Raw genomic sequence first — 24,085 nt, 5'->3', positions numbered from 1 at the left:
AGACGGCATCCAAAGGTTTAAGAGTAGTGGCTGCTGCAATCTGGTAAATGGTGTCACCATAATCAAGAAATGTCAGGAAAGTTGACTGTTCAAGTTATTCTTCCTGCTATTTAGGGAGAGGCAAGATCTATTTCTTAAAAAGAAGCCCACTTTAAATCTTAGCTTTTTACCTAGCTCATCTGTATATCCTTCAAAATGTTGTTTGCGGCCCACCCGTTGCCCTTTCCTCCTCTTATAGTGTTCACAATTTCCAGCCATGAAACAGCATTTGAATGTCATTGAAGCAGCGTTTTTTCACTGTTGGTCACTTTAATTGCTGAAAATAACAATAAACCTCATGTTTAATCATCACCATGTTCTATTAGAGAACGGTGTCTTGCACTCCTGTCAAAGCAAAACAGAATTGACAAAGAGATAGATGATACTAAAGAGACCCTGGTGAAAAAGAGCAGTGCGAGAACTTGAGAACATGTATTTAGTCTTGCCTGCATTAAGTACACATTTTAAACCAACTAGGGCTTTCTGTAAGGTAACAAAGTCAGATTTCAGCTTTAACATAGCTTGGTCAACAGTTGGGGCAATGGCATACATAATTGTCGTCTGCAGGAGGGACTTCCCTGGAAGTAACCATGCTATCCTTTCCTCAGCCCAACAAACCACCAGCCAAACTCAACCTGCTCACCTGCCAAGTCAAGCCCAGTCTGGAGGACAAGAAGTGCTTTGACCTCATTTCTCGTAAGTCAGCCTCCCTAACCAGGATTGAAAATATACGTACAATGTAACTTTCCGGTCTAATTTGCATCTGTAATTTGTTCTCCTCTGTTAGTCTAACAACCAAAATTCAATATAATGTTTTAGTCCAAATAATTTGGAAACATCGCTGTTTGAAATAATCATGCCTGTCAACCATTGCCTATTTTCATTATGAGTTCAGGCATATTGCGTATGCCATATAAAACACACACATACACTTTGTCATGCAGACTTTGCTATGTTCCGGGTAGCCTCGGATAATAACATTGATGTATACACGGACAGAGTGACATAGTTCATCAGGAAGGGTATAGGGGATCTTGTTCCCACTGTGACTATTAAAACCTACCCAAACCAGAAACTGTGAATAAATGGCAGCATTGGCGCTAAACTGAAAGCGCAAACCACCTCACTTAACCATGGCCTGGTGACTGGGAATATGGTTGAATACAAACAGTGTAGTTATTCCCTCCGTAAGGCAATCACACAGGCAAGACATCAGTACAGAGACAGTGGAGTCGCAATTCAACGGCTCAAACACAAGAGGTATGTGGCAAGGTCTACAGACAATCAACTACAAAGGGGAAACCAGCCACATTATGGATAATATCTTGCACCCAGACAAGCGAAACACCTTCTTCGCCCGCTTTGAGGATAACACAGTGCCATCGACGCGACCCGCTCCCAAGGACTATGAGCTCTCGTTCTCCGTGGCCGACGTGAGTAAGACGTTTAAGCGTGTTAACCCTCGCAAGGCTGCCGGCCCAGACGGCATCCCTAGCCGCCTCCTCAGAGCATGCACAGACCAGCTGGCTGGAGTGTTTACGGACATATTCAATCTCTCCCTATCCCAGTCTGCTGTCCCCACTTGCTTCAAGATGTTCACCATTGTCCCTTTACCCAAGAAAGCAAAGGTAACTGAAATAAATGACCATCTTCTTCTGTCATCATGAAGTGCTTTGAGAGGCTAGTTAAGGATCATATCACCTCTACCTTAGCTGACACCCTAGATAGATCCACAGGCGATGCAATCGCCATTGCACTGCACACTGCCCTATTCCATCTTGACAAGAGGAATACCTGTATAAGAATGCTGTTCATTGACTATAGCTCAGCCTTCAACACCATAATGTTGATGCTCGGGGCCCTGGTCCTGAACCCCGTCCTGTGCAACTGGGTCCTGGACTTCCTGACGGGCCGACCCCAGCTGGTGAACATAGGATACAACACCTCCACTTCAATGATCATCAACACAGGGGCCCCACAAGGGTTCGTACTCAGCCCCCTCCTGTACTCCCTGTTCACCCATGACTGCGTGGACACTAGAGATGAAACGGTATGAACATTTCATATCACGATTATAGTGACCAAAAGTATCATGGTTATGAGTATTATCACGGTATTGTTAAAATGTGCTAGAAATTATCAAAAAGTACTGATACACACACTGAAATCATTTCACCAAGTTTTATATTGAAAACCAGCAAGCATAAACATTAAAATATTAACATTTAAAGATGGCACCATGTGGCCATGAGAGGTAAAAGTTTCCCTAGTGCAGGTTTAAATGAACACAACCTTAAGTAAGCAAATAAACAAACAACAAATAAAATTAGCAGCGCTCACTTTGTAGTGAGGCACGGCAACCTTCATCAGCTTTAGAAAGCCAGGCCTCTCAATAATTTGAGAGAACAAAAATACCCTTTTCAAACATCTTTCCCATATATACATGTATTTTCTCAACCGGCACATTTGGTAACCCTGCAGACAGGGTTACTATCTTCGATTAACTTTCCCTCTGCACTAATGTAAAACCCAAATACGACCACAATTCAGATTTGATCCTCTAAGAAGGCTGAAAAATCTCCCGAGCGCTGTCACTGCCTTCCTCCATGTTTTCACACAAAACCCACATTGCATGCTGCGCCGGCGTCAAACTGTTGCTAACTTTGGTTGATGCTGGACAGTATTTACCGTGAGTTTTTCAAACCGTGGTAATCAAACACGGTTTTTAATGATAATAAAAAAATTGAAACGGTAATACTAATCATCAGGAATTTTACTGTGGATTATCGTGAAACTGGTAACCGTTTCATCCCTAATGGTCACGCGCCTCCAACTCAATCATTAAGTTTGCAGACAACACAACCATAGTAGGCCTGATTACCAACAATGACGAGACAGCCTACAGGCAGGAGGTGAGGGACCTGGGAGAGTGGTGCCAGGAAAATAACCTCTCACTCAAAGTCAACAAAACAAAGTAGCTGATCGTGGAGTTCAGGAAACAGCAGAGGGAGCATGCACCTATCCATATCGACGGGACCGCGGTGGAGAAGGTGGAAAGCTTCAAGTTCCTTGGCATATACATCACTGATGAGGGCCCTGGTGGAGTGGTTTGAATTTAATTTTTTATTTACAAATCAATACAGGAAGTACATGTGGGAACAGAAGTATATATAAATAATATTCAAAGGACAACTGGGCTAGGGGGTACAATATCACATTACACAAGGACCTTAAGGGACATACATTCACTTATTATTCTAACAGCTTTTTTGTTAGAGTATTTAATTGTCTTAAGCCCTGGTGGAGTGGTGCCAGGAACATAACCTCTCCCTCTACGTCAACAAAACGAAGGAGCTGAGCGTGGACTTCATGAAAAAGCAGAGGGAGCATGCCACTATCCACATGCAGTGGAGAATGTGGAAAGCTTCAAGTTCCTCAGCGTACACATCACTGAAAACTGTAATATCTTATGTGTTACTTTTTATTATATATTTTTTTACTTTTGTTTATATAGTAAATATTTTCTTAACTCTATTTCTTGAACTGCATTGTTGGTTAAGGGCTTGTAAGGAAGCATTACACGGTAAGGTCTACACCTGTTGTATTCGGCACATGTGACAAATCACATTTGATTTGACTATCTGAAATGGTCCACCCACACAGACAGTGTGGTGAAGAAGGCGCAACAGTGCCTCTTCAACCTCAGGAGGCTGAAGAAATTTGGCTTGTCCCCTATGACCCTCACACACTTTTACTGATGCACAATGGAGAGCATCCTGCCTGCCCTCCAGGACACCTACAGCACCCGATATCACAGGAAGGCCAAAAATATAATCAAGGACATCAACTACCCGAGCAACACCTGCACCCCGCTTTCATTCAGAAGGCTAGGTCAGTACAAGTGCATCAAAGCTGGGACCGAGTGACTGAAAAACCGCTTATTTCTCAAGGCCGTCAAACTGTTAAATAGCCATCACTAGCCGGCTACCACCCGGTTACTCAACCCTGCACCTTAGAGGCTGCTGCCCTAAATACAGTTGAAGTTGGAGGTTTACATACACCTTAGTCAAATACATTTAAACTCAGTTTTTCACAATTCCTGACATTTCATCCTAGTAAAAATTCCCTGTCTTAGGTCAGTTAGGATGACCACTTTATTTTAAGAATGTGAAATGTCAGAATAATAGTAGAGAATTATTTATTTCAGCTTTTATTTCTTTCATCACATTCCCAGTGGGTCAGAAGTTTACATACACTCAATTAGTATTTGATAGCTTTGCCTTTAAATTGTTTAACTTGGGTCAAACGTTTCGGGTAGCCTTCCACAAGTTTCCCACAATAAGTTGGGTGAATTTTAGCCCATTCCTCTGACAAAGCTGGTGTAACTGAGTCAGGTTTGTAGGACTTCTTGCTCGCACACGCTTTTTCAGTTCTGCCCACAAATGTTCTATAGGATTGAGGTCAGGGCTTTGTGATGGCCACTCCAATACCTTGACTTTGTTGTCCTTAAGCCATTTTGCCACAACTTTAGAAGTATGCTTGGGGTCATTGTCCAATTGGAAGACCCATTTGCGACCAAGCTTTAACTTCCTGACTGATGTCTTTCAATGTTGCTTCAATATATCCACATAATTTTCTGCCTCATGATGCCATCTATTTTGTGAAGTGCACCAGTTCCTCCTGCAACAAAGCACCCCACACACAACATGATGCTGCCACCCCTGTGCTTCATGGTTGGGATGGTGTTCTTCAGCTTGCAAGCCTCCCCCTTTTTCCTCCAAACATAATGATGGTCATTATGGCCAAACAGTTAAATTTTTGTTTCATCAGACCAGAGGACATTTCTCCAAAAAGTACGATCTTTGTCCCCATGTGCAGTTGCAATCCGTAGTCTGGCTTTTTATGGCGGTTTTGGAGCAGTGGCTTCTTCCTTGCTGAGAGGCCTTTCAGGTTATGTCGATATAGGACTTGTTTTATTGTGGATATAGATACTTTTGTACCGGTTTCCTCCAGCATCTTCACAATGTCCTTTGCGGTTGTTCTGGGATTGATTTGCACTTTTCGCACCGACGTACGTTCATCTCTAGGAGACAGAACGCGTCTCCTTCCTGAGCGGTATGACGGCTGCCTGGTCCCATGGTGTTTGTGCAGATGAATGTGGTACCTTCAGGCATTTGGAAATTGCTCCCAATGATGAACCAGACTTGTAGAGGTCTAAATGTTTTTCTTCTGAGGTCTTGACTGATCTCTTTTAATTTTCCCATGATGTCAAGCAAAGAGGCACTGAGTTTGAAGGTAGGCTTTGAAATACATCCACAGGTACACCTCCAATTGACTCAAATGATGTCAATTAGGCTATCAGAAGCTTCTAAAGCCGTGACATCATATTCTGGAATTTTCCAAGCTGTTTAAAGGCACAGTCAACTTAGTGTATGTAAACTTCTGACCCACTGGAATTGTGATACAGTGAATTAATCTGTCTATAAACAATTGTTGGAAAAATGTCTTGTGTCATGCACAAAGTAGCTGTCTTAACCGACTTGCCAAAACTATAGTTTGTTAACAAGAAATTTGTGAAGTTGTTGAAAAACAAGTTTTAATGACTCTAACCTAAGTGTTTTGTAAACTTCTGACTGCATCTGTACGTAGACATGGAGTCACTGGCCACTTAAATGATGGAACACTAGTCACTTTAATAATGTTTAGACACTGCTTAACTCATTTCAAATTCGTAATACTGTATTCTATTCTATTGTATTTTAGTCAATGCCACTCCGTTGCTCATCCTAATATTTATATATTTCTTAATTCTATTATTTTACTTTTAGATTTTTGTGCATTGTTATATATTACTGTACTTTTTGGAGCTAGGAACTTAAGCATTTCACTACACCTGCAATAACTTCTGCTAAATATGTGTATGTGACCAATAAAATGTGATTTGATGAGAGCTCCTTTCATTTAAATGTGAAACATGTTCTTTGGATGCAGACATTCTGATTTAACGTATTTTCTCTTGTGTTCTAGATAATCGCACATATCACTTTCTTGCTGATGACGAGCCAGTGTGTGTTGCGTGAGTAACCTTTCTATAGCAGGGACAGGCAACTTTGTTGGGGGTCGGGGCCACAAAAAATCTTAACTCATCGTAAGGGGCCGCAGTTGCTCGCTGGTCTTTAAAAAAAAACTCCCGTATGAACGGGAGTGGCAAAGGTCGAGAGCTCTGCGTCCCCCGAAACACATCCCAACCAAGCCTCACTGCTTCTTGACACAATGCCCACTTAACTCGGAAGCCAGCCGCACCAATGTGTCGGAGGAAACACCGTACACCTGGCGACCGTGTCAGCGTGCACTGCGCCTGGCCCGCCACAGGAGTCGCTAGTGCGCGATGGGACAAGGACATCCCTGCCGACAAACCCCCCCTAACCTGCAAATTGTGCTCCGCCCCATGGGTCTACCGGTCGTGGCCTGGACTCTAACACAGAATCTCTAGTGGCACAGCTAGCACTAGACCGACTGAGTTTCTTTTTTGGGGGGGGGGGGGGGGTTGACCTGAGGGCCTTCAAAAGGGGTGCAACGGCATGCCGTTTGCCCATCCCTGCTCTATAGTGTTCACCTTTTCCAGCCATGAAACAGCATTTGAGTGTTATTGAAAGCAGCATTTTTTACTGTTAGGCTACACGTTGCTACTGTATGTGTGTTGAAAACATTTAATCTCCGGTAAGACATTTAACTTGTTTAGTGTAGTCCGTTTTTTACTCCACTCACTACTTGTAGTCCGTTTGTTTGTGTTGTTGGTCTGGCTATCTTAATGTTCCAGTTGGTAGCTAGCTAGCATTCACTCACTCATGTGGCCTCTAGCACCATCATGAAAAGGTGCATGAGGGAAGCACTACAATATTACGTTTTTTGAAGTAGTGAGAATGCTCGGGAGCAGGCAATGTTGAAAAGTCATCTTTAGACATGTACTTTTCTCGAATGTAGTTTTGTAATTGACTAAAACAAGCAGACGACAAGAAAATTGTGTTTGGATTTTTTTTGTTGCTGTGGGCCTAGGTAACCACAGGTTGCTATCCTCACAGGCAGGCAGGCCGTGACATTCTATCTAATAACGACTGGGACTATGGAATAGACCTTTTACTTTCCCTCTTCTTTTTATCATGCAGGTGGATCTCAGTGCTGACCAACAGTAAGCAGAAAGCCCTTAACGTGGCTCTGGATGAGCGGAAGTCCAGTGGAGACAACAGTGTCGAGGACCTGACCAGAGCCATTACCGAGGATATCCGCCGCATGCCCGGCAACAACATGTGCTGTGACTGTGGGGCGCCAGGTCAGACCATGCCTACAATGTGCTGCAGCCGGTTAGGTGTCAGTTCTATTTCAAATCAGTCAATTGGGAAAGTAAACTGAAAGTACAATTTCTCAAACAGGAGTTTACTTCCTCAATTGAAATGCAATTGACCCCAGCTCTGGTGTGCTGTCAGAGGAAGATTATATTTGTCAGAGGAGTTTGGTTCCCAGCAGTTAGGGTGCAATGTATTTCTATTTATTATGGATCCCCATTAGCTGCTGCCAAAGCAGCAAAATTAAGGCAGTTTATACAATAAATAAAAATATCACAACACACTGTGTGCCCTCAGGCCCCTACTCCACCACTACCACATATCTACAGTACTAAATCCATGTGTATGTATAGTGCGTATGTTATCGTGTGTGTGTATGCATGTGTTTCTGCCAATGTTTGTGTCTGTTTTTCACTTTCCACTTTCAGCCAGGAGAGATTGACATGCATATTATTAATATTACCTCTCTGTCGACATCCAAGGGCCAGCCGTGCTGCCCTGTTCTGAGCCAATTGCAATTTTCCTAAGTCCATTTTTGTGGCACCTAACTACACGACTGAACAGTAGTCAAGGTGCGACAAAACTAGGGCCTGTAGGTCCTGCCTTGTTGATAGTGTTGTTAAGGCGGCTGAGCATCACTTTATTATAGACAGACTTCTCCCCATCTTAGCTACTACTGCATCAATATGTTTTGACCATGACAGTTTAGTCATCTCAACTTGCTCAATTTCCACATTATTTATTACAAGATTTAGTTGAGGTTTAGGGTTTAGTGAGTGTTTTGTTCCAAATACAATGCTTTTAGTTATAGAAATATTTAGGGCTAACTTATTCCTTGCCACACACTCTGAAACAAACTGCAGCTCTTTGTTGAGTGTCGGTCATTTCAGAAACTCTGGCTTTGTTCAAAGTCAGTGGCATGTTGTTAGTAAAAATTGAAAAAAGCAAGGGGCCTAAACAGCTACCATGGGGAATTCCTGATTCTAACTGGATTATATTTGATAGTCTTCCATTTAAAGAACACCCTCTGTGTTCTGTTAGACAAGTAACTCTTTATCCACATTATAGAGGGGGTGTAAAGACATAACAAACACGTTTTTCCAGCAGTAGACTATGATCAATAATGTCAAAAGCTGCACTGAAATCTAACAAGACAGCGCCCACAATCATTTTATCATCAATTTATCTCAGCCAATCATCAGTCATTTGTGTAAGTGCTGTGCTTGTTGAGTGTCCGTCCCTATAAACACGCTGAAATTCTTTTGTCAATTTGTGTACTGTAAAATAGCATTGTATCTGGTCAAACACAATTATTTTGTGTATGGTGCAATGTGCACCTAGCTCTGTTGACCCTGCTTAAGAACTGACCTCTATTTGTTTGGATTGAAAATGTTGGTGTTGCTTCATGGGCCTTTGCACCCTGTCCAGAAAAAATAACCTTGGAAAAACACTGTAAATGGTTTCTCACAAGTGTTAGCATGCAACTGTCTTCCACAAGGCATCGTTTTGCAAATGACAAACCTTATACTGTCGGCATACTATAAACTATGCCCACGTCTCTCTTTAGACCCAACCTGGATCTCCACAAACCTGGGCATCCTGACATGTATCGAGTGCTCTGGGATACACAGAGAGATGGGCGTGCACTACTCCCGGATCAAGTCCCTTTCCCTGGACAAGCTGGGTACCTCAGAGCTAATGGTGAGTGCCTCTGAATCTTTAGTTGGACAAAACAACTATGAATGTTAAGAATACCATATGAAGGGTAAGACTAGGTAAAGGGTGAATTTGAAAAGTACTCTCAGAATAAACGGTTAGAATAGTTCCCCAAGGGTGTTCATTTTCTCCTCAATTTGTGATGAGGTAGAATGTAACAATAGTGATTTAAACGCAATTAAATATGCAGCAGACATGGCATTAATTGCATGCTTTGAGGACAAATAAGTTATTGATTTAAAAAAAAATCTATTCAACAATAACTCAGTGATTGTCACCAACTGGATCAGTGTCCTGTATGCTTCAGTGTTTGATGTGAAATCAGTTTTAGTAGTTGGTCAAGCTCCTCTCAACTCTATTGTGAATGGTTTTTCATGATTTTTCCCCCCCCTTCTCTTTTTAAGCTGGCAAAGAACATGGGCAATTCAGGCTTCAATGAGATAGTGGAAGCCAATGTCCTGAGTCCCTCACTGAAACCCACGGCAGAAAGTGACATGTGAGTGACGAGCAGGGCTGGAATTACTCCCCAGTCCTCAAACTGCAGCCAATCACCTACAGCTGTATGATTCCCTAGAACTGCTCAGCTTGCTATGGGACTTTAGAGATGCTATATCAAAATTAAGCCTAATCTTATTCCTCCGAACTCCTTTAAAAGATAACTCGTGGAACATTTTATACATTACATTTTTATAAATACATTACGTTTTGGAGCATGCATTGAGATTTAATAGTGTGCTGTGTTGAAAAGCTCACTGTCAAAAATATATTCTAATTGTATTTTGATATTTACTATTTCAAACTATGAGAAAATAATTAAGATGGGACAGTGTGTTGGGATAACATAAAAATGCTTGACATGTCTGTGAACCCCTTATTAGTAAGGTCCTGTCTAGTGGTTACTGTGTGTAAGAAAAGCATAACTACAGCCAGCCTTGTTACATGTGGACATGCGCCATAAGCACAATCCATTTCCATTAAGAGAGTGACACTTCCCCCCCCCCCTCAGTGCCACCAAGCGTTTTTATATGGGGAGAAATCAGCAAGTTGACGGTATGTTCTCTCACCAAATGGCATTGGCTGCTTTTGTCACGGTAGTCTGTCACAGCCACATTCTCACTGCATCAGAACAGCTGGAGCCACTTCTCACTGTAACCTTAATGTTTCCCCAGTGGACTTTTATCACACAGAGAACACAGCCACTGCTACTTGTTCAGAGCAAGGGCCGGAGATTGGGCTACACAGGGACAGATTAAGCAATTTGCTGACAGAACAAGGACCTGGTGTAGGCCCTATGCAAGTACTGACCTTGCAGACCCTGACCCTGCTAGTCTTAACATTAATGGCAGAATTGTGACTCACACACTGATGTTCAGTTCATATTTGCATGAGTGAATGTACCCATGAACTGAAAATGTCATTCTTTCAGTGCTTTTAGGAAATAGTAGTTTCAACAGGGGCTCCCGTGTGGCACAGTGGTCTAAGGCACTGCATCTCAGTGCCAGAGGCGTCACTACAGACCCTGGTTCGATTCCAGGCTATATCACAACCGGCCGGGATTAGCAATCCCATAGGGCGGCGCACAATTGGCTCAGCGTCGTCGGGGTTAGGGTTTGGCCGGGGTAGGCCGTCATTGTAAATAATAATTTGTTCTGAACTGACTTGCCTAGTTAAATAAAATAAAAAACAGACTTACTGTTTGTCTTAGATGTTGATCATAGTAGCCTACTATATCTCTCATTGAAATGTATGAATGGCTGTTTTTTTACTCTTCATATGGCTCTGATTTCCTAATTGCAATACCCATCTGTATCGTGTAATGAGTGCGTCCTCCCTGCCTCTCTGTATCATTAGGATGGTGCGTAAGGACTTCATCCTGTGTAAGTACATGGAGTGTCAGTTTGCCCAGCACAGCAGCAGCTCCTTTTCCACTTTGAGAAGGAATTTACAGGAGGCGGTGTGCAGCCGAGACATCTTCAGCCTGCTCCAGCTCTATGCCGTGAGACTGGACCTCAGCCAACCTCTGGCCAACCCTGTGCAGGTAGACCCAATGACTAATCTAAACTCTAACCTGATAAACTTAGTACCTAACACTGACCTCATCCAGCCTTTAGCCAGCCCTGTGTAGGTACATACTGTAAGTATACTTACACAATGACTAACCATCACCCGAGACAAAACCTTACTCCATACCCCTGTGCATGTAGACCCAGGCCCTGTTCAGAAACAACCCCTACCCCCAAGACACCTGTGGAGTTCTGAAAGTATTTGATAGGTTTACATATATGGTGATAGCTCCACCCTGTCCTCTGATAGGCTAGGTGGAATTTTAGCCATATTGCTTACGCCTGTCCTTCCCTCTGTGTCGAGGGGGTAGGGGATAGGGATTGGTTCTGGACAGGGCGCCGGACTCTTAACATAACCATAACTCAACCCTCCCATGTTTGTAGGAGAATGGGGAAACTGCACTCCACCTGGCTATCCTGCTGGCTGATAGGACCTCGCTTCACATTGTGGACTTTCTTGTTCACAACTGGTAAGTCATTTTATGCAGCATTAATACAGATTTTTTATTTCAAGGGACAGTCAAGAGAGCTGTAATGCATGAAAAAGGAAATGGAAGAATGCCATTAGTAATGTCTCTATATTCCTATAGCTCAAAGGGACAATCCCATCCAATGTGGCCCTTGCCCTTTGTTAATTCTAAACTGTTAACTGTGCTCTGAACTCTTGCATGATGTTTGTTGTGGCTTTAAAGAGATTCTCTGGTACTTTTGTATACTTTGTAGACAGTAGTTCTGAAAGTAGCACCCACGAGCCAAAGGTGGCCCCCCAAAAATTGCGTACTACGTCACATATGTGCTGATATGTGCGCCACGTCATTGCTCTCTCTCTCTCTCTCTCTCTTACTCTCTGCTGTTTCCTGTTGTTGGGCCCGCCCTGCAACCTCATTGGATAACGCTGGGCAGGTATCTTGATAGCTGCCACTCTTTATCCACAATATAGCAGGGGGTGTAAAGCCATAACACATGTTTTTCCAGCAGCGGACTATGATAGATAATGTCAAAAGCTGCACTGTAGTCTAACAAGTCAGCCCCCACAATCATTTTATCATCAATATCTCTCAGCCAATCATCAGTCATTTGTGTAAGTGTTGTGCTTGTTGAATGTCATTTTCTATTAGCATGCTGAAAATGTATTGTCAATTTGTTTACTGTGCAATAGCAGTGTATCTGGTCATACAATTTTTTCCAGGAGTTTACTAAGGGTTGGTAACAGGCTAATTGGTTGGCTATTTGAGTCAGTAAAGGGGGCTTTACTATTCTTGGGTAGCAGAATTACTTTAGCTTTCCTCCAGGCCTGAGGGCGCACACGTTCTAGTAGGCTAAAATTGAAGATGTGGCAAATAGGAGCGGCAATATCGTCTGCTATTATCCTCAGTAATTTTCCATCCAGATTGGCAGACCCCGGTGGCTTGTCATTGTTGATAGACCACAATAATTTTTTTACCTATTCCACACGGATTTTACTGAATTCAAAAGTATATTTCCTGTCTTTCATAATTTTGTCAGATATACTTGGATCTGTAGTGTCAGTGTTTGTTGCCAAGTGGAATAATCAATTTCATAAAAGTGTCAAGTGCAGAGTCTGGTTGCTCTTCATTACACACCACAGACCAGCAAATATTCTTTACATCATCAACATATGTATCACTACAAAACTTCTTGTATGACCTCTTATACACTATATTAGGCCCAGCCTTTGGAACTTTGGTTTTCATAGATATGGCTATTATATTGTGATCACTACATCCTATGGATCTGGATACTGCTTTAAAGGAAATTTCTGCAGCATTATTAAAGATATGATCAATACATGTTGATGATCTCATTCCTGTGCTGTTTGTAAATACACTGGTGGGTTGACTGACAGCCTGAACCAGGTTGCAGGTACTGGTTATTGTTTGTAGTTTTTTCTTGAGTGGGCAGCTTGATGAGAGCCAATCAATATTTAAATCACCCAGAAAATATTATTCTCCGCTGATTACACATGCATTTCACAGATATTATTCATATACTGACTGTTAGCACTTGGTGGTCTACAGCAGCTTCCCACACGAATGAGCTTAAAGTGAGGCAGATTAACCTGTAGTCCTATTACTTCAACAATATTTCACATGCTTTACAGGAATGTGGTTCTGAATATAGACCGCAACACTGTTGGAATTTCCGTCTTTTCGGTAGATGTTATAACCGTGTATTGCTACCACTGTATCATCAAAGGTATTATCTAAGTGAGTTTCAGAAATAGTCAGAATATGAATGTCATCTGTTACAAGCAATTTATTGACTTCATGGACCTTGTTTATCAGGCTCCGTATGTTAATATGGGCTGTTCTTTTGCACTTTTCTGGGTTGCTTGATTGTTTTTAAGGCTTTACTGGGAAGCTTATGAGAAGTAGACTTGCTCATGTTACTTATTTTGGAACTGATAGTGCAGGGTGACCTGCACAAAGTGCTCTTCCTACTAGGGCACACCGCCTCAGTGCAAACCGTGTAACTCTGGTTCATAGGCTCATGATTACTGCATACAATAGCTAGCTGTAGGATCAACAGAGGTATTCAGGGCAATTAAAGGGACATAAATTAGGTTACTTACGTTGTGTCTGGCAAAGCCCCTAGGATAATTTACATTTGATGCAGCATTATGACGACTCATTGTCAAAATGGTAGGGATTAACTGAGCTGGTCTTGGGTCATTGTTTCAACGCTGCCTTGAAATGCGTGGACAGAGTTCCAGGAGCCAAGATGATTAGGATGGACTCCGTCATTCCTGTAGAGCAGTGGTTCCCAAACCTTTTATAGTCCCGTACCCCTTCAAACATTCAACCTCCAGCTGCATACCCCCTCTACCACCAGGGTCAGCACACTCATAAATGTTGTTTTTTGCCATCATTGTAAGCCTGCCACACACACACAATATGATACATTTATTAAACACAAGAATGAGTGTGAGTTTTTGTCACAACTCGGCTTGTGGGAAGTGACAGAGACCAGGGCACAAATAATATAATATCAATAATTTTGCTCTTTTATTTAACCATCTTACATATAGAACCTTATTTGTTCATCGAAAATTGTGAATAACTCACCACAGGTTAATGAGAAGGGTCTGCTTGAAAGGATGCTCGTAACTCTGCAATGTTGGATTGTAAAATCATTTCCCACACACAGTCTGTGCCTGTATTTAGTTTTCATGCTAGTGAGGGCTGAGAATCCACTCTCACATAGGTACGTGGTTGCAAAGGGCATCAGTGTCTTAACAGCCGGATTTGCCAAGGCAGGATACTCTGAGCGCAGCCCAATCCAGAAATCTGGCAGTGGCTTCTGATTTTAATTCAATTTTCACAGAACCGCTTGTTGCATTTTCGATGAGGCGCTCTTGTTCAGATATGGGTAGGTAGACTAGAGGCAGGGCATGAAAGGGAAAACGAATCCAGTTGTTTGTGTCATCCATTTCGGGAAAGTACCTGCATAATTGCACACCCAACTCACTTGGGTGCTTCGCTATATCACATTTGACATTGTCCGTAAGCTTGAGTTCATTTTCACACACAAAATCATACAATGATGGAAAGACCTGTGTGCTGTCCTTGTTAATGCAGACAGAGTAGAGCTCCAACTTCTTTCTTGCCCGTCAGAAAGTCCAGGATCCAGTACCACAGGGCAGGGTCCAGACCCAGGGTCTCGAGCTTAATAACGAGTTTGGAGGGTACTATGGTGTTAAATGCTGAGCTGTAATCGATGAACAGCATTCTCACAAGAGGTATTCCTCTTGTCCAGATGGGTTAGGGCAGTGTGCAGTGTGATTGTGATTGCGTCGTCTGTGGACCTATTGGAGCGGTAAGCAAATTGGAGTGGGTCTAGGGTGTCAGGTAGGGTGGAGGTGATATGATCCTTGACTAGTCTCAAAGCACTTCATGATGACAGTAGTGAGTGCTACGAGGCGATAGTCGTTTAGCACAGTTACCTTAGCTTTATTGGGAACAGAAACAATGGTGGCCCTCTTGAAGCATGTGGGAACAGCAGACTGGTATAGGGATTGATGGAATATGTCCGCAAACACACCAGCCAGCTGGTCTGGGCATGCTCTGAGGACGCGGCTAGGGAGGCCGTCTGGGCCGACAACCTTGCGAGGGTTAACACGTTTAAATGTTTTACTCACATTGGCCACGGTGAAGGAGAGCCTGCAGGTTTTGGTAGCGGGCCGTGTCTGTGGCACTGTATTGTCCTCAAAGCGAGCAAAGAAGTTGTTTAATTTGTCTGGGAGCAAGATGTCGGTGTCCTCGAAGGGGCTGGTTTTCTTTTGCCACATACGTCTCGTGTCTGAGCCATTGAATTGCGACTCTCCTTTGTCTCTATACATATAGCTTAGCTTGTTTGATTGCCTTGCAGAGGGAATAGCTACACTGTTTGTGTCCGCTCATGTTTCCGGTCGCCTTTCCATGATTAAAAGCAGTGGTTCACGCTTTCAGTTTTGCACGAATGCTGCCATCAGTCTACAGTTTCTGGTTGGGGAAGGTTTTAATAGTCACCGTGGGTACAATATCACCGATGCACTTGCTAATAAACTCGCTCACCGAATCAGCGTATACATCAAATCAAATGTATTTATATTGCCCTTCTTACATCAGCTGATCTATCAAAGTGCTGTACAGAAACCCAGCCTAAAACCCCAAACAGCAAGCAATGCAGGTGTAGAAGCACGGTGGCTAGGAAAAACTCCCTAGAAAGGCCAAAACCTAGGAAGAAACCTAGAGGAACCAGGCTATGAGGGGTGGCCAGTCCTCTTCTGGCTGTGCCGGGTGGAGATTATAACAGAACATGGCCAAGATGTTTATAAATGACCAGCATGGTCAAATAATAGTAATCACAGTGAAAAGGTCAGGGTTCCATAGCCGCAGGCAGAACAGTTGAAACTGGAGCAGCAGCACGGCCAATGTTGTTTGAGGCTGTCCGGAACATATCCCAGTCCACGTGATCGAAGCAATCTTGAAGCGTGGAACGACCAGCGTTGAACAGACCTGAGCACAGGCGTTTCCTGTTTTAGTTTCTGTCTATAGGCTGGGAGCAACAAAATGGAGTCGTGGTCAGATTTGCCGAAAGGAGGGAGAGGGAGGGCTTTGTGTGCGTCGCGGAAGTTAGAGTAGCAATGATCCAGAACGCTGCCAGCCCGGCCGCGCATTCGATATGCTGATAAAATTTAGGGAGCCTTGTTTTCAGATTAGCTTAGTTAAAATCCCCAGCTATAATAAATGCAGCCTCAGGATATATGGTTTCCAGTTTACATAGAGTCCAATGAAGTTCTTTCAGGGCGGTCGAGGTGTCTGCTTGGTGGGGGGGATTTACAGGGCTGTATTTATAATCGAAGAGAATTCTCTTGGTAGATAATGTGGTCGGCATTTGATTGTAAGGAATTCTAGGTCAGGTGAACAAAAGGACTTGAGTTATTGTATGTTGTTAGGATCACACCATGACTCAAATCATAAGGCATACACCCCGACCCTTCTTCTTACCAGAGAGATGTTTGTTTCTGTCGGCGTGATGCGTGAAGAAACCGGGTGGCTGTACCGATATGATAACATATCCCGAGTGAGCCATGTTTCCGTGAAACAGAGAATGTTACAATCTCTGATGTCTCTCTGGAATGCAACCCTTGCTCGAATTTCGTCTACCTTGTCAACATAGTAGTATATAGTAGTATACGTCTGCACCTTCTGCGGCGTCGTTGTTTTGGGTCGCCTATTGGGATCCGATCCATTGTCCTGGGTGGTCGTCCAAACAGAGGATCCGCTTCGGGAAAGTCGTATTCCTGGTCGTAATGTTGGTAATTTTTTACATAAAAAAAATAAAAAAATAAATCTCCCCAATTTCGTGGTATCCAATTGTTAGTAGTTACTATCTTGTCTCATCGCTACAACTCCCGTACGGGCTCGGGAGAGACGAAGGTCGAAAGCCATGCGTCCTCCGAAACACAACCCAACCAAGCCGCACTGCTTCTTAACACAGCGCGCATCCAACCCGGAAGCCAGCCGCACCAATGTGTTGGAGGAAACACCGTGTCCCTGGCGACCTTGGTTAGCGTGCACTGCGCCCGGCCCGCCACAGGAGTCGCTGGTGCGCGATGAGACAAGGATATCCCTACCGGCCAAACCCTCCCTAACCCGGACGACGCTAGGCCAATTGTGCGTCGCCCCACGGACCTCCCGGTCGCGGCCGGCTGCGACCAAAGCCTGGGCGCGAACCCAGAATCTCTGGTGGCACAGCTAGCACCACCCGGGAGGCCCGTAATGTTGGTAATTTGACGTTGCTCTTATATCCAATAGTTCTTCCCGGCTGTATGTAATAAGACTTAAGATTTCCTGGGGTAACAGTGTAAGAAATAATACATAAAAAAACTAAATACTGCATAGTTTCCTAAGAACACGAAGCGACCATCTCTGTCGGCACCATCTTCTTCAAGAATATGTAAGGATCCGGCGGCGGGGGGGTAATTTGCCTTTACCATCGGTCCTATTAACCAACATACAATAATTGGAAAATAAAATAGATGAACTACAAGCACATACAGTGGGGAGAACAAGTATTTGATACACTGACGATTTTGCAGGTTTTCCTACTTACAAAGCATGTAGAGGTCTGTAATTTTTATCATAGGTACACTTCAACTGTGAGAGAAGGAATCTAAAACAAAAATCCAGAAAATCACATTGTATGATTTTTAAGTAATTAATTTGCATTTTATTGCATGACATAAGTATTTGATACATCAGAAAAGCAGAACTTAATATTTGGTACAGAAACCTTAGTTTGTAATTACAGAGATCATACGTTTCCTGTAGTTCTTGACCAGGTTTGCACACACTGCAGCAGGGATTTTGGCCCACTCCTCCATACAGACCTTCTCCAGATCCTTCAGGTTTCGGGGCTGTCGCTGGGCAATACGGACTTTCGGCTCCCTCCAAAGATTTTCTATTGGGTTCAGGTCTGGAGACTGGCTAGGCCACTCCAGGACCTTGAGATGCTTCTTACGGAGCCACTCCTTAGTTGCCCTGGCTGTGTGTTTCGGGTCGTTGTCATGCTGGAAGACCCAGCCACGACCCATCTTCAATGCTCTTACTGAGGGAAGGAGGTTGTTGGTCAAGATCTCGCGATACATGGCCCCGTCCATCCTCCCCTCAATACGGTGCAGTCGTCCTGTCCCCTTTGCAGAAAAGCATCCCCAAAGAATGATGTTTCCACCTCCATGCTTCACGGTTGGGATGGTGTTCTTGGGGTTGTACTCATCCTTCTATTCCTCCAAACACGGCGAGTGGAGTTTAGAGCAAAAAGCTCTATTTTTGTCTCATCAGACCACATGACCTTCTCCCATTCCTCCTCTGGATCATCCAGATGGTCATTGGCAAACTTCAGACGGGCCTGGACATGCGCTGGCTTGAGCAGGGGGACCTTGCGTGCGCTGCAGGATTTTAATCCATGACGGCGTAGTGTGTTACTAATGGTTTTCTTTGAGACTGTGGTCCCAGCTCTCTTCAGGTCATTGACCAGGTCCTGCCGTGTAGTTCTGGGCTGATCCCTCACATTCCTCATGATCATTGATGCCCCACGAGGTGAGATCTTGCATGGAGCCCCAGACCGAGGGTGATTGACCGTCATCTTGAACTTCTTCCATTTTCTAATAATTGTGCCAACAGTTGTTGCCTTCTCACCAAGCTGCTTGGCTATTGTCCTGTAGCCCATCCCAGCCTTGTACAGGTCTACAATTTATCCCTGATGTCCTTACACAGCTCTCTGGTCTTGGCCATTGTGGAGAGGTTGGAGTCTGTTTGATTGAGTGTGTGGACAGGTGTCTTTTATACAGGTAACGAGTTCAAACAGGTGCAGTTAATACAGGTAATGAGTGGAGAACAGGAGGGCTTCTTAAAGAAAAACTAACAGGTCTGTGAGAGCCGGAATTCTTACTGGTTGGTAGGTGATCAAATACTTATGTCATGCAATAAAATGCAAATTAATTACTTAAAAATCATACAATGTGATTTTCTGGATTTTTGTTTTAGATTCCGTCTCTCACAGTTGAAGTGTACCTATGATAAAAATGACAGACCTCTACATGCTTTTTAAGTAGGAAAACCTGCAAAATCGGCAGTGTATCAAATACTTGTTCTCCCCACTGTATATCTTAACAAATGGACATTAAAAACTGTAATATCTTATGTGTCGTCGAGCCTGAACGACGACATGAATAACATTAATCTGGTGTGCTATACACTGTATCGGTAGGATAGAACAGTAGCCTCTGGTAAGACAAGGGGTGGCAGTCTATGTATATTTGCAAACAACAGCTGGTGCACGATATCTAAGGAAGTCTCGAGGTTTTGCTCACCTGAGGTAGAGTATCTCATGATAAGCTGCAGACCATACTATTTACCAAGAGAGTTTTCATCCATATTCTTCGTAGCTGTCTATTTACTACCACAAACTGATGCTGGCACTAAGACCGCACTCAATGAGCTGTATACAGCCATAAGCAAACAAGAAAATACTCATCTAGAGACAGCGCTCCTAGTGGCCGGGGACTTTAATGCATGGAAACTTAAATCCGTTTTACCTAATTTCTGCCAGCATGTTAAATGTGCTACCAGAGGGGGAAAAAAAATCTAGACCACCTTTACTCCACACACAGAGACGCATACAAAGCTCTCCCCCTCACTCAACGAGCTGTGTAAGGCCATAAGCAAACAAGAAAATGCACATTCAGAGGGGCCGTTTCTCTACATTTTATAAAATGCTTGCTTCCATTCAGCCGCAAGAGCATTAGTGGCTCGCATTCGGCCAGGCCTCAGTGCTCAATCTCAGTGCTCAACCTCACTTCCAATTCATCCCAAAGGTGTTCAATGGGGTTGAGGTCAGGACCCTAATCTGGATGTTTATAAGTAATCCCATTACGACCTCCGTCGAACCATCAAACAGGCAAAGCGTCAATACAGGACTAAGATTGAATCCTACTCTGCCGCACGATGGATGTGGCAGGGCTTGCAAACTATCACAGATTACAAAGGGGGACCCAGCCATGAGCTGGCTCACTTGTTTCAAGCATAGTCTCCATGCCCCAAAACACCAAGGTATCCTCCCTAAATGACTATCGCCCCGTAGCACTCACATCTATAGCCATGAAATGGTTTGAAAGGCTGGTCATGGCTCACATCAACACCATCATCCCAGACACCCTGGACCCACTTCAATTTGCATAACGCCCAAACAGAACCACAGATGATGCAATCTTAATAGCACTTCACATTGCCCTCACCCACCTGGGCAAAATGAATATCTATGTAAGAATGCTGTTCATTGACTACAGCTCAGCATTCAACACCATAGTCCCCTCCAAGCTCATCACCAAGCTCAGAAATCTGGGAGTGAACACCTCCCCTGCAACTGGATCCTGGTCTTCCTTACGGGCCGCCCTCAGGGGGGTGTACTTAGTCCCCTCCTGTACTCCCTGTTTACCAACGACTGCGTGGCCATGCACGACTTCAACGCCATCCTCAAGTTTGCTGACGATACGCCGGTGGTTGGACTGATCACCAATGACAATGAGGCAGCCTATATGGAGGAGGTCAGAGACCTGACCGTGTTGTGCCAGGCCATAACCTTGCTCTCAGCTTCAGCAAGACAAAGGAGCTGATCGTGGACTACAGGAAATGGATGGGCGAGCACGCCGCCATCCACATCAATGGGGCTGTAGTGGATTGGGTCGAGAGCTTCAAGTTCCTTGGTGTCCACATCACTAAGGAATTAACCTGGTCCACACACACCCACAGTTGTGAAGAGGGGACGACAGCGCTTCTTCCCCCCTCAGGAGGCTGAAAAGATTTGGCATGGACCGTCAGATCCTAAAAAAGTTCTACAGCTGCACCATTGAGAGCATCTTGACTGGCTCCATTACCGCACCCGACTGCAAGCCACTACAGAGGGTGGTGATTGTGGCTCAGTACATCACTGGACCCCTCTATACCAGGCGGTGTCCGAGGAAAGATAAAAAATGGTAAAAGATTCCAGTCACCCAAACCATAGACTTTTCTCTCTGCTACCGCACAGCAAGCAGTACCAGTGCACCAAGTTTGGAACCAACAGGACCCTGAACAGCTTTTACCCCCAAGCCATAAGACTGCCATAGATAATCCAATGACTACTCGGACTACCTGCATTGACCCCTTTTGAACTACTTCTCTTGCACTGACTATGCACACACACCAGACTCTATGCAAAAACTCACACATACTTAACTGACACCCCAACACACACACTACATATTTTTTTGTAAATATACACTGAACAAAAATATAAATGCAACATGTAAAGTGTTGGTCCCATGTTTCATGAGCTGAAATAAAAAATCCCAGAAATGTTCCATTGTTATTATTATTTCTTAAAAATGTTGTGTACACATTTGTTTACATCCCTATTAGTGAGCATTTCTCCTTTGCCAAGATAATCCATGCACATGACAGGTGTGGCATATCAGGAAGCTGATTAAACCGCATGATCATTACACAGGTGCACCTTGTGCTAGGGACAATAAAAAGCCACTTTAAATTGTGCAATTTTGTCATAACAACCACCAACCCTAATTGTAGTAAACTAATGGACAACAATACTTAGGCGTCTACTTCCAGCTTATACGTACTATATACATTTTAAGGACAGTATATTTTATATTAGTTATCTTTCGTTTGTTTTTTTGTCCCAGCCTCCATCTATCTCTGAAGACCATCCAGTTATGATTTCTAGCAGCCATATAGACTACATGACCAAAAGTATGTGGACACCTACTCATCGAACATCTCATTTCAAAATCATGGGCATTAATATGGAGTTGGTCCCCCCCTTTGTTGCTATAACTGGTGTAAGGATTTCCACTAGATTTTGTAACATTGCTGCGGGGACTTGCTTCCATTCAGCCGCAAGAGCATTAGTGAGGTTGAGCACTGATGTTGGGAGGTTAGGCCTGGCTCGCAGTCGGTGTTTCAATTCATCCCAAAGGTGTTCAATGGGGTTGAGGTCCGGGCCCTGTGCAGGCCAGCCAAATTCTTCCACACCGATCTCGACAAACCATTTCCGTATGGACCTCACTTTGTGCACAGGGGCATTGTCATGCTGAAACGGGAAAGGGCCTTCCCCAAACCGTTGCCACAAAGTTGGAAGCACAGAATCATCTAGAAGGTCATTGTATGCCATAGCATTAAGATTTCCCTTCACTGGAACTTAGGGGCCTAGCCCGAACCATGAAAATCTGCCCCAGACCATTATTCCTCCTCCACCGAACTTTACAGTTGGCACTATGCATTCGGGCAGATAGCGTTCTCCTGGGGTGTCCACATACTTTTGTGTGTATATATAGTGTATTTTCAACTGTGCTGTGATGTTTCACAAAAGTTCTGAACGTTTCTATTCTCATAGTTTCTACAGATTGTAAATTAAAGATAGACATTTTTTGTTAAGAGTATTATTATATTATTGATCGATTTGACTATGACATTTCAAATTCACCTGGCAGTGCTTCAGAGTTCAGAGTTTCAGAGTTAAATCCAAGTAAATATTGCAATTTTTTTGCCACCTGCGATCAAAAACAAGCAACATATGTGCAGTACCAAAACAAGTGATCTAATGATTGTCTCTTCGCAGCTAAATCTGCAGAGATGGGTTGGTTGTATCCCCATATACAGTATATAACATTATATTGGTTGCAAGGAGTAAATGATAGTTGGCATTTAGAGGTCTGAGCATAGCTGAGCATTTAGAGGTTGAGACAGCAGGTGAGGTGGGGAGGGAGAGGGAGTGAGTGGGTCAAAAACAGCAGGTTCGGGACCAGGTATCACGTCCGGTGAACAGGTCAGGGTTCCATAGCTGCAGGCAGAACAAGAGTCATCAGGTCAGGTAGCCAGGTAGGCATTGGCTCAGGGCGAGCGAGAGAGAAATACTTAAGTTCACACAGGACACCAGATAAGACTGGCGCATAGATTCGATTTACTGCATGTCTTCTAAGTTATGGTACCATGTCAAGGATGCTGGCCAAACATGCCGAGTAGATAGTTGTTATTCATCATGGAGTTGTCAGACAGTGGCTCCTGTGTTCTTCTTAGTCAGTCTAACATGTCAAAGGTTTATATCCCAGTGTATTGTATGAGTATAACTGTGTTGTGTTTTGATTTTATTACAGCAACAATCTAGATGTCCAGACTGCCAGGGGAAACAGTGCGTTGCATTACTGTTGTCTGCACAACAGAACAGAGTGTCTTAAATTGCTTCTCCGAGCCAAGGCCAACATACATAACAGTGAGTGTTATGAGTCGTCCCTTGCTAAAGACCAGGCCTGCACCCTAGTGGTCCTCTCCTGAGATCAGAAATGCCTTCTCTATTCAATGTCTATCCATGTTCTATCCATGCTGCTCTGTGTGAGGCATAATTCACTTTGACTGTAGTCCATGTCATGCATTGATGTCAATGGGACTGTGATTTTTATTTTAATTTTTTACTGTGAATTAATCTTCTCTTAATTGATCTTCTTTTTAAAAAGCCTCAAGGATTTTATTTAACATTTTAAGGTCCCTTTTAGATGAGCCCCGTATAACACAATACACATCAAAATACAATATACACGTCAAACTACACATTCATATACACAATACAATACACGCAAAACACAATCATAAAAAACAGACATTCTTCAGTAAAAGGGTCCCCTAACAACCATCTGAAATGCCCTAGAGGCACCAATTCTTCAATTTTTAAAGTGTATTGTAGATCATTCCTCACATAAGGTGCAAGAAATTTAAAGGCTGATTTACCTCACAGGCTGACTATATCGCTAACGTCGCGTGCGCTGCAAAATACATTTAGAAATCTATATTATTCAATTATTGCACCCAC

The 24,085-nt window shown here is 43.5% G+C and overlaps 1 protein-coding gene across 2 annotated transcripts in view; it reads left to right on the top strand.

Annotated features, from left to right (window-relative positions):
* unm_sa1614 (un-named sa1614) overlaps positions 1–24,085 on the top strand; it is a 96,687-nt gene that overhangs the window by 30,639 nt on the left and 41,963 nt on the right. For both annotated transcript variants that reach the window (XM_071334657.1, XM_071334658.1), the window contains 8 exons: positions 648–735; positions 6,067–6,115; positions 7,206–7,369; positions 8,950–9,083; positions 9,503–9,594; positions 10,950–11,136; positions 11,546–11,631; positions 23,376–23,491. In XM_071334657.1, coding sequence (XP_071190758.1) covers positions 648–735; positions 6,067–6,115; positions 7,206–7,369; positions 8,950–9,083; positions 9,503–9,594; positions 10,950–11,136; positions 11,546–11,631; positions 23,376–23,491 — 916 coding nt within the window. The remainder of the gene's footprint in view (positions 1–647; positions 736–6,066; positions 6,116–7,205; positions 7,370–8,949; positions 9,084–9,502; positions 9,595–10,949; positions 11,137–11,545; positions 11,632–23,375; positions 23,492–24,085) is intronic.

This window comes from Salvelinus alpinus, chromosome 12 (genome assembly GCF_045679555.1).
Source record: "Salvelinus alpinus chromosome 12, SLU_Salpinus.1, whole genome shotgun sequence".
Lineage (NCBI taxonomy): Eukaryota > Metazoa > Chordata > Actinopteri > Salmoniformes > Salmonidae > Salvelinus > Salvelinus alpinus.
The sequence above is the reverse complement of the archived record's forward strand: the minus strand, read 5'-3'. Positions and strand labels throughout refer to the sequence as shown.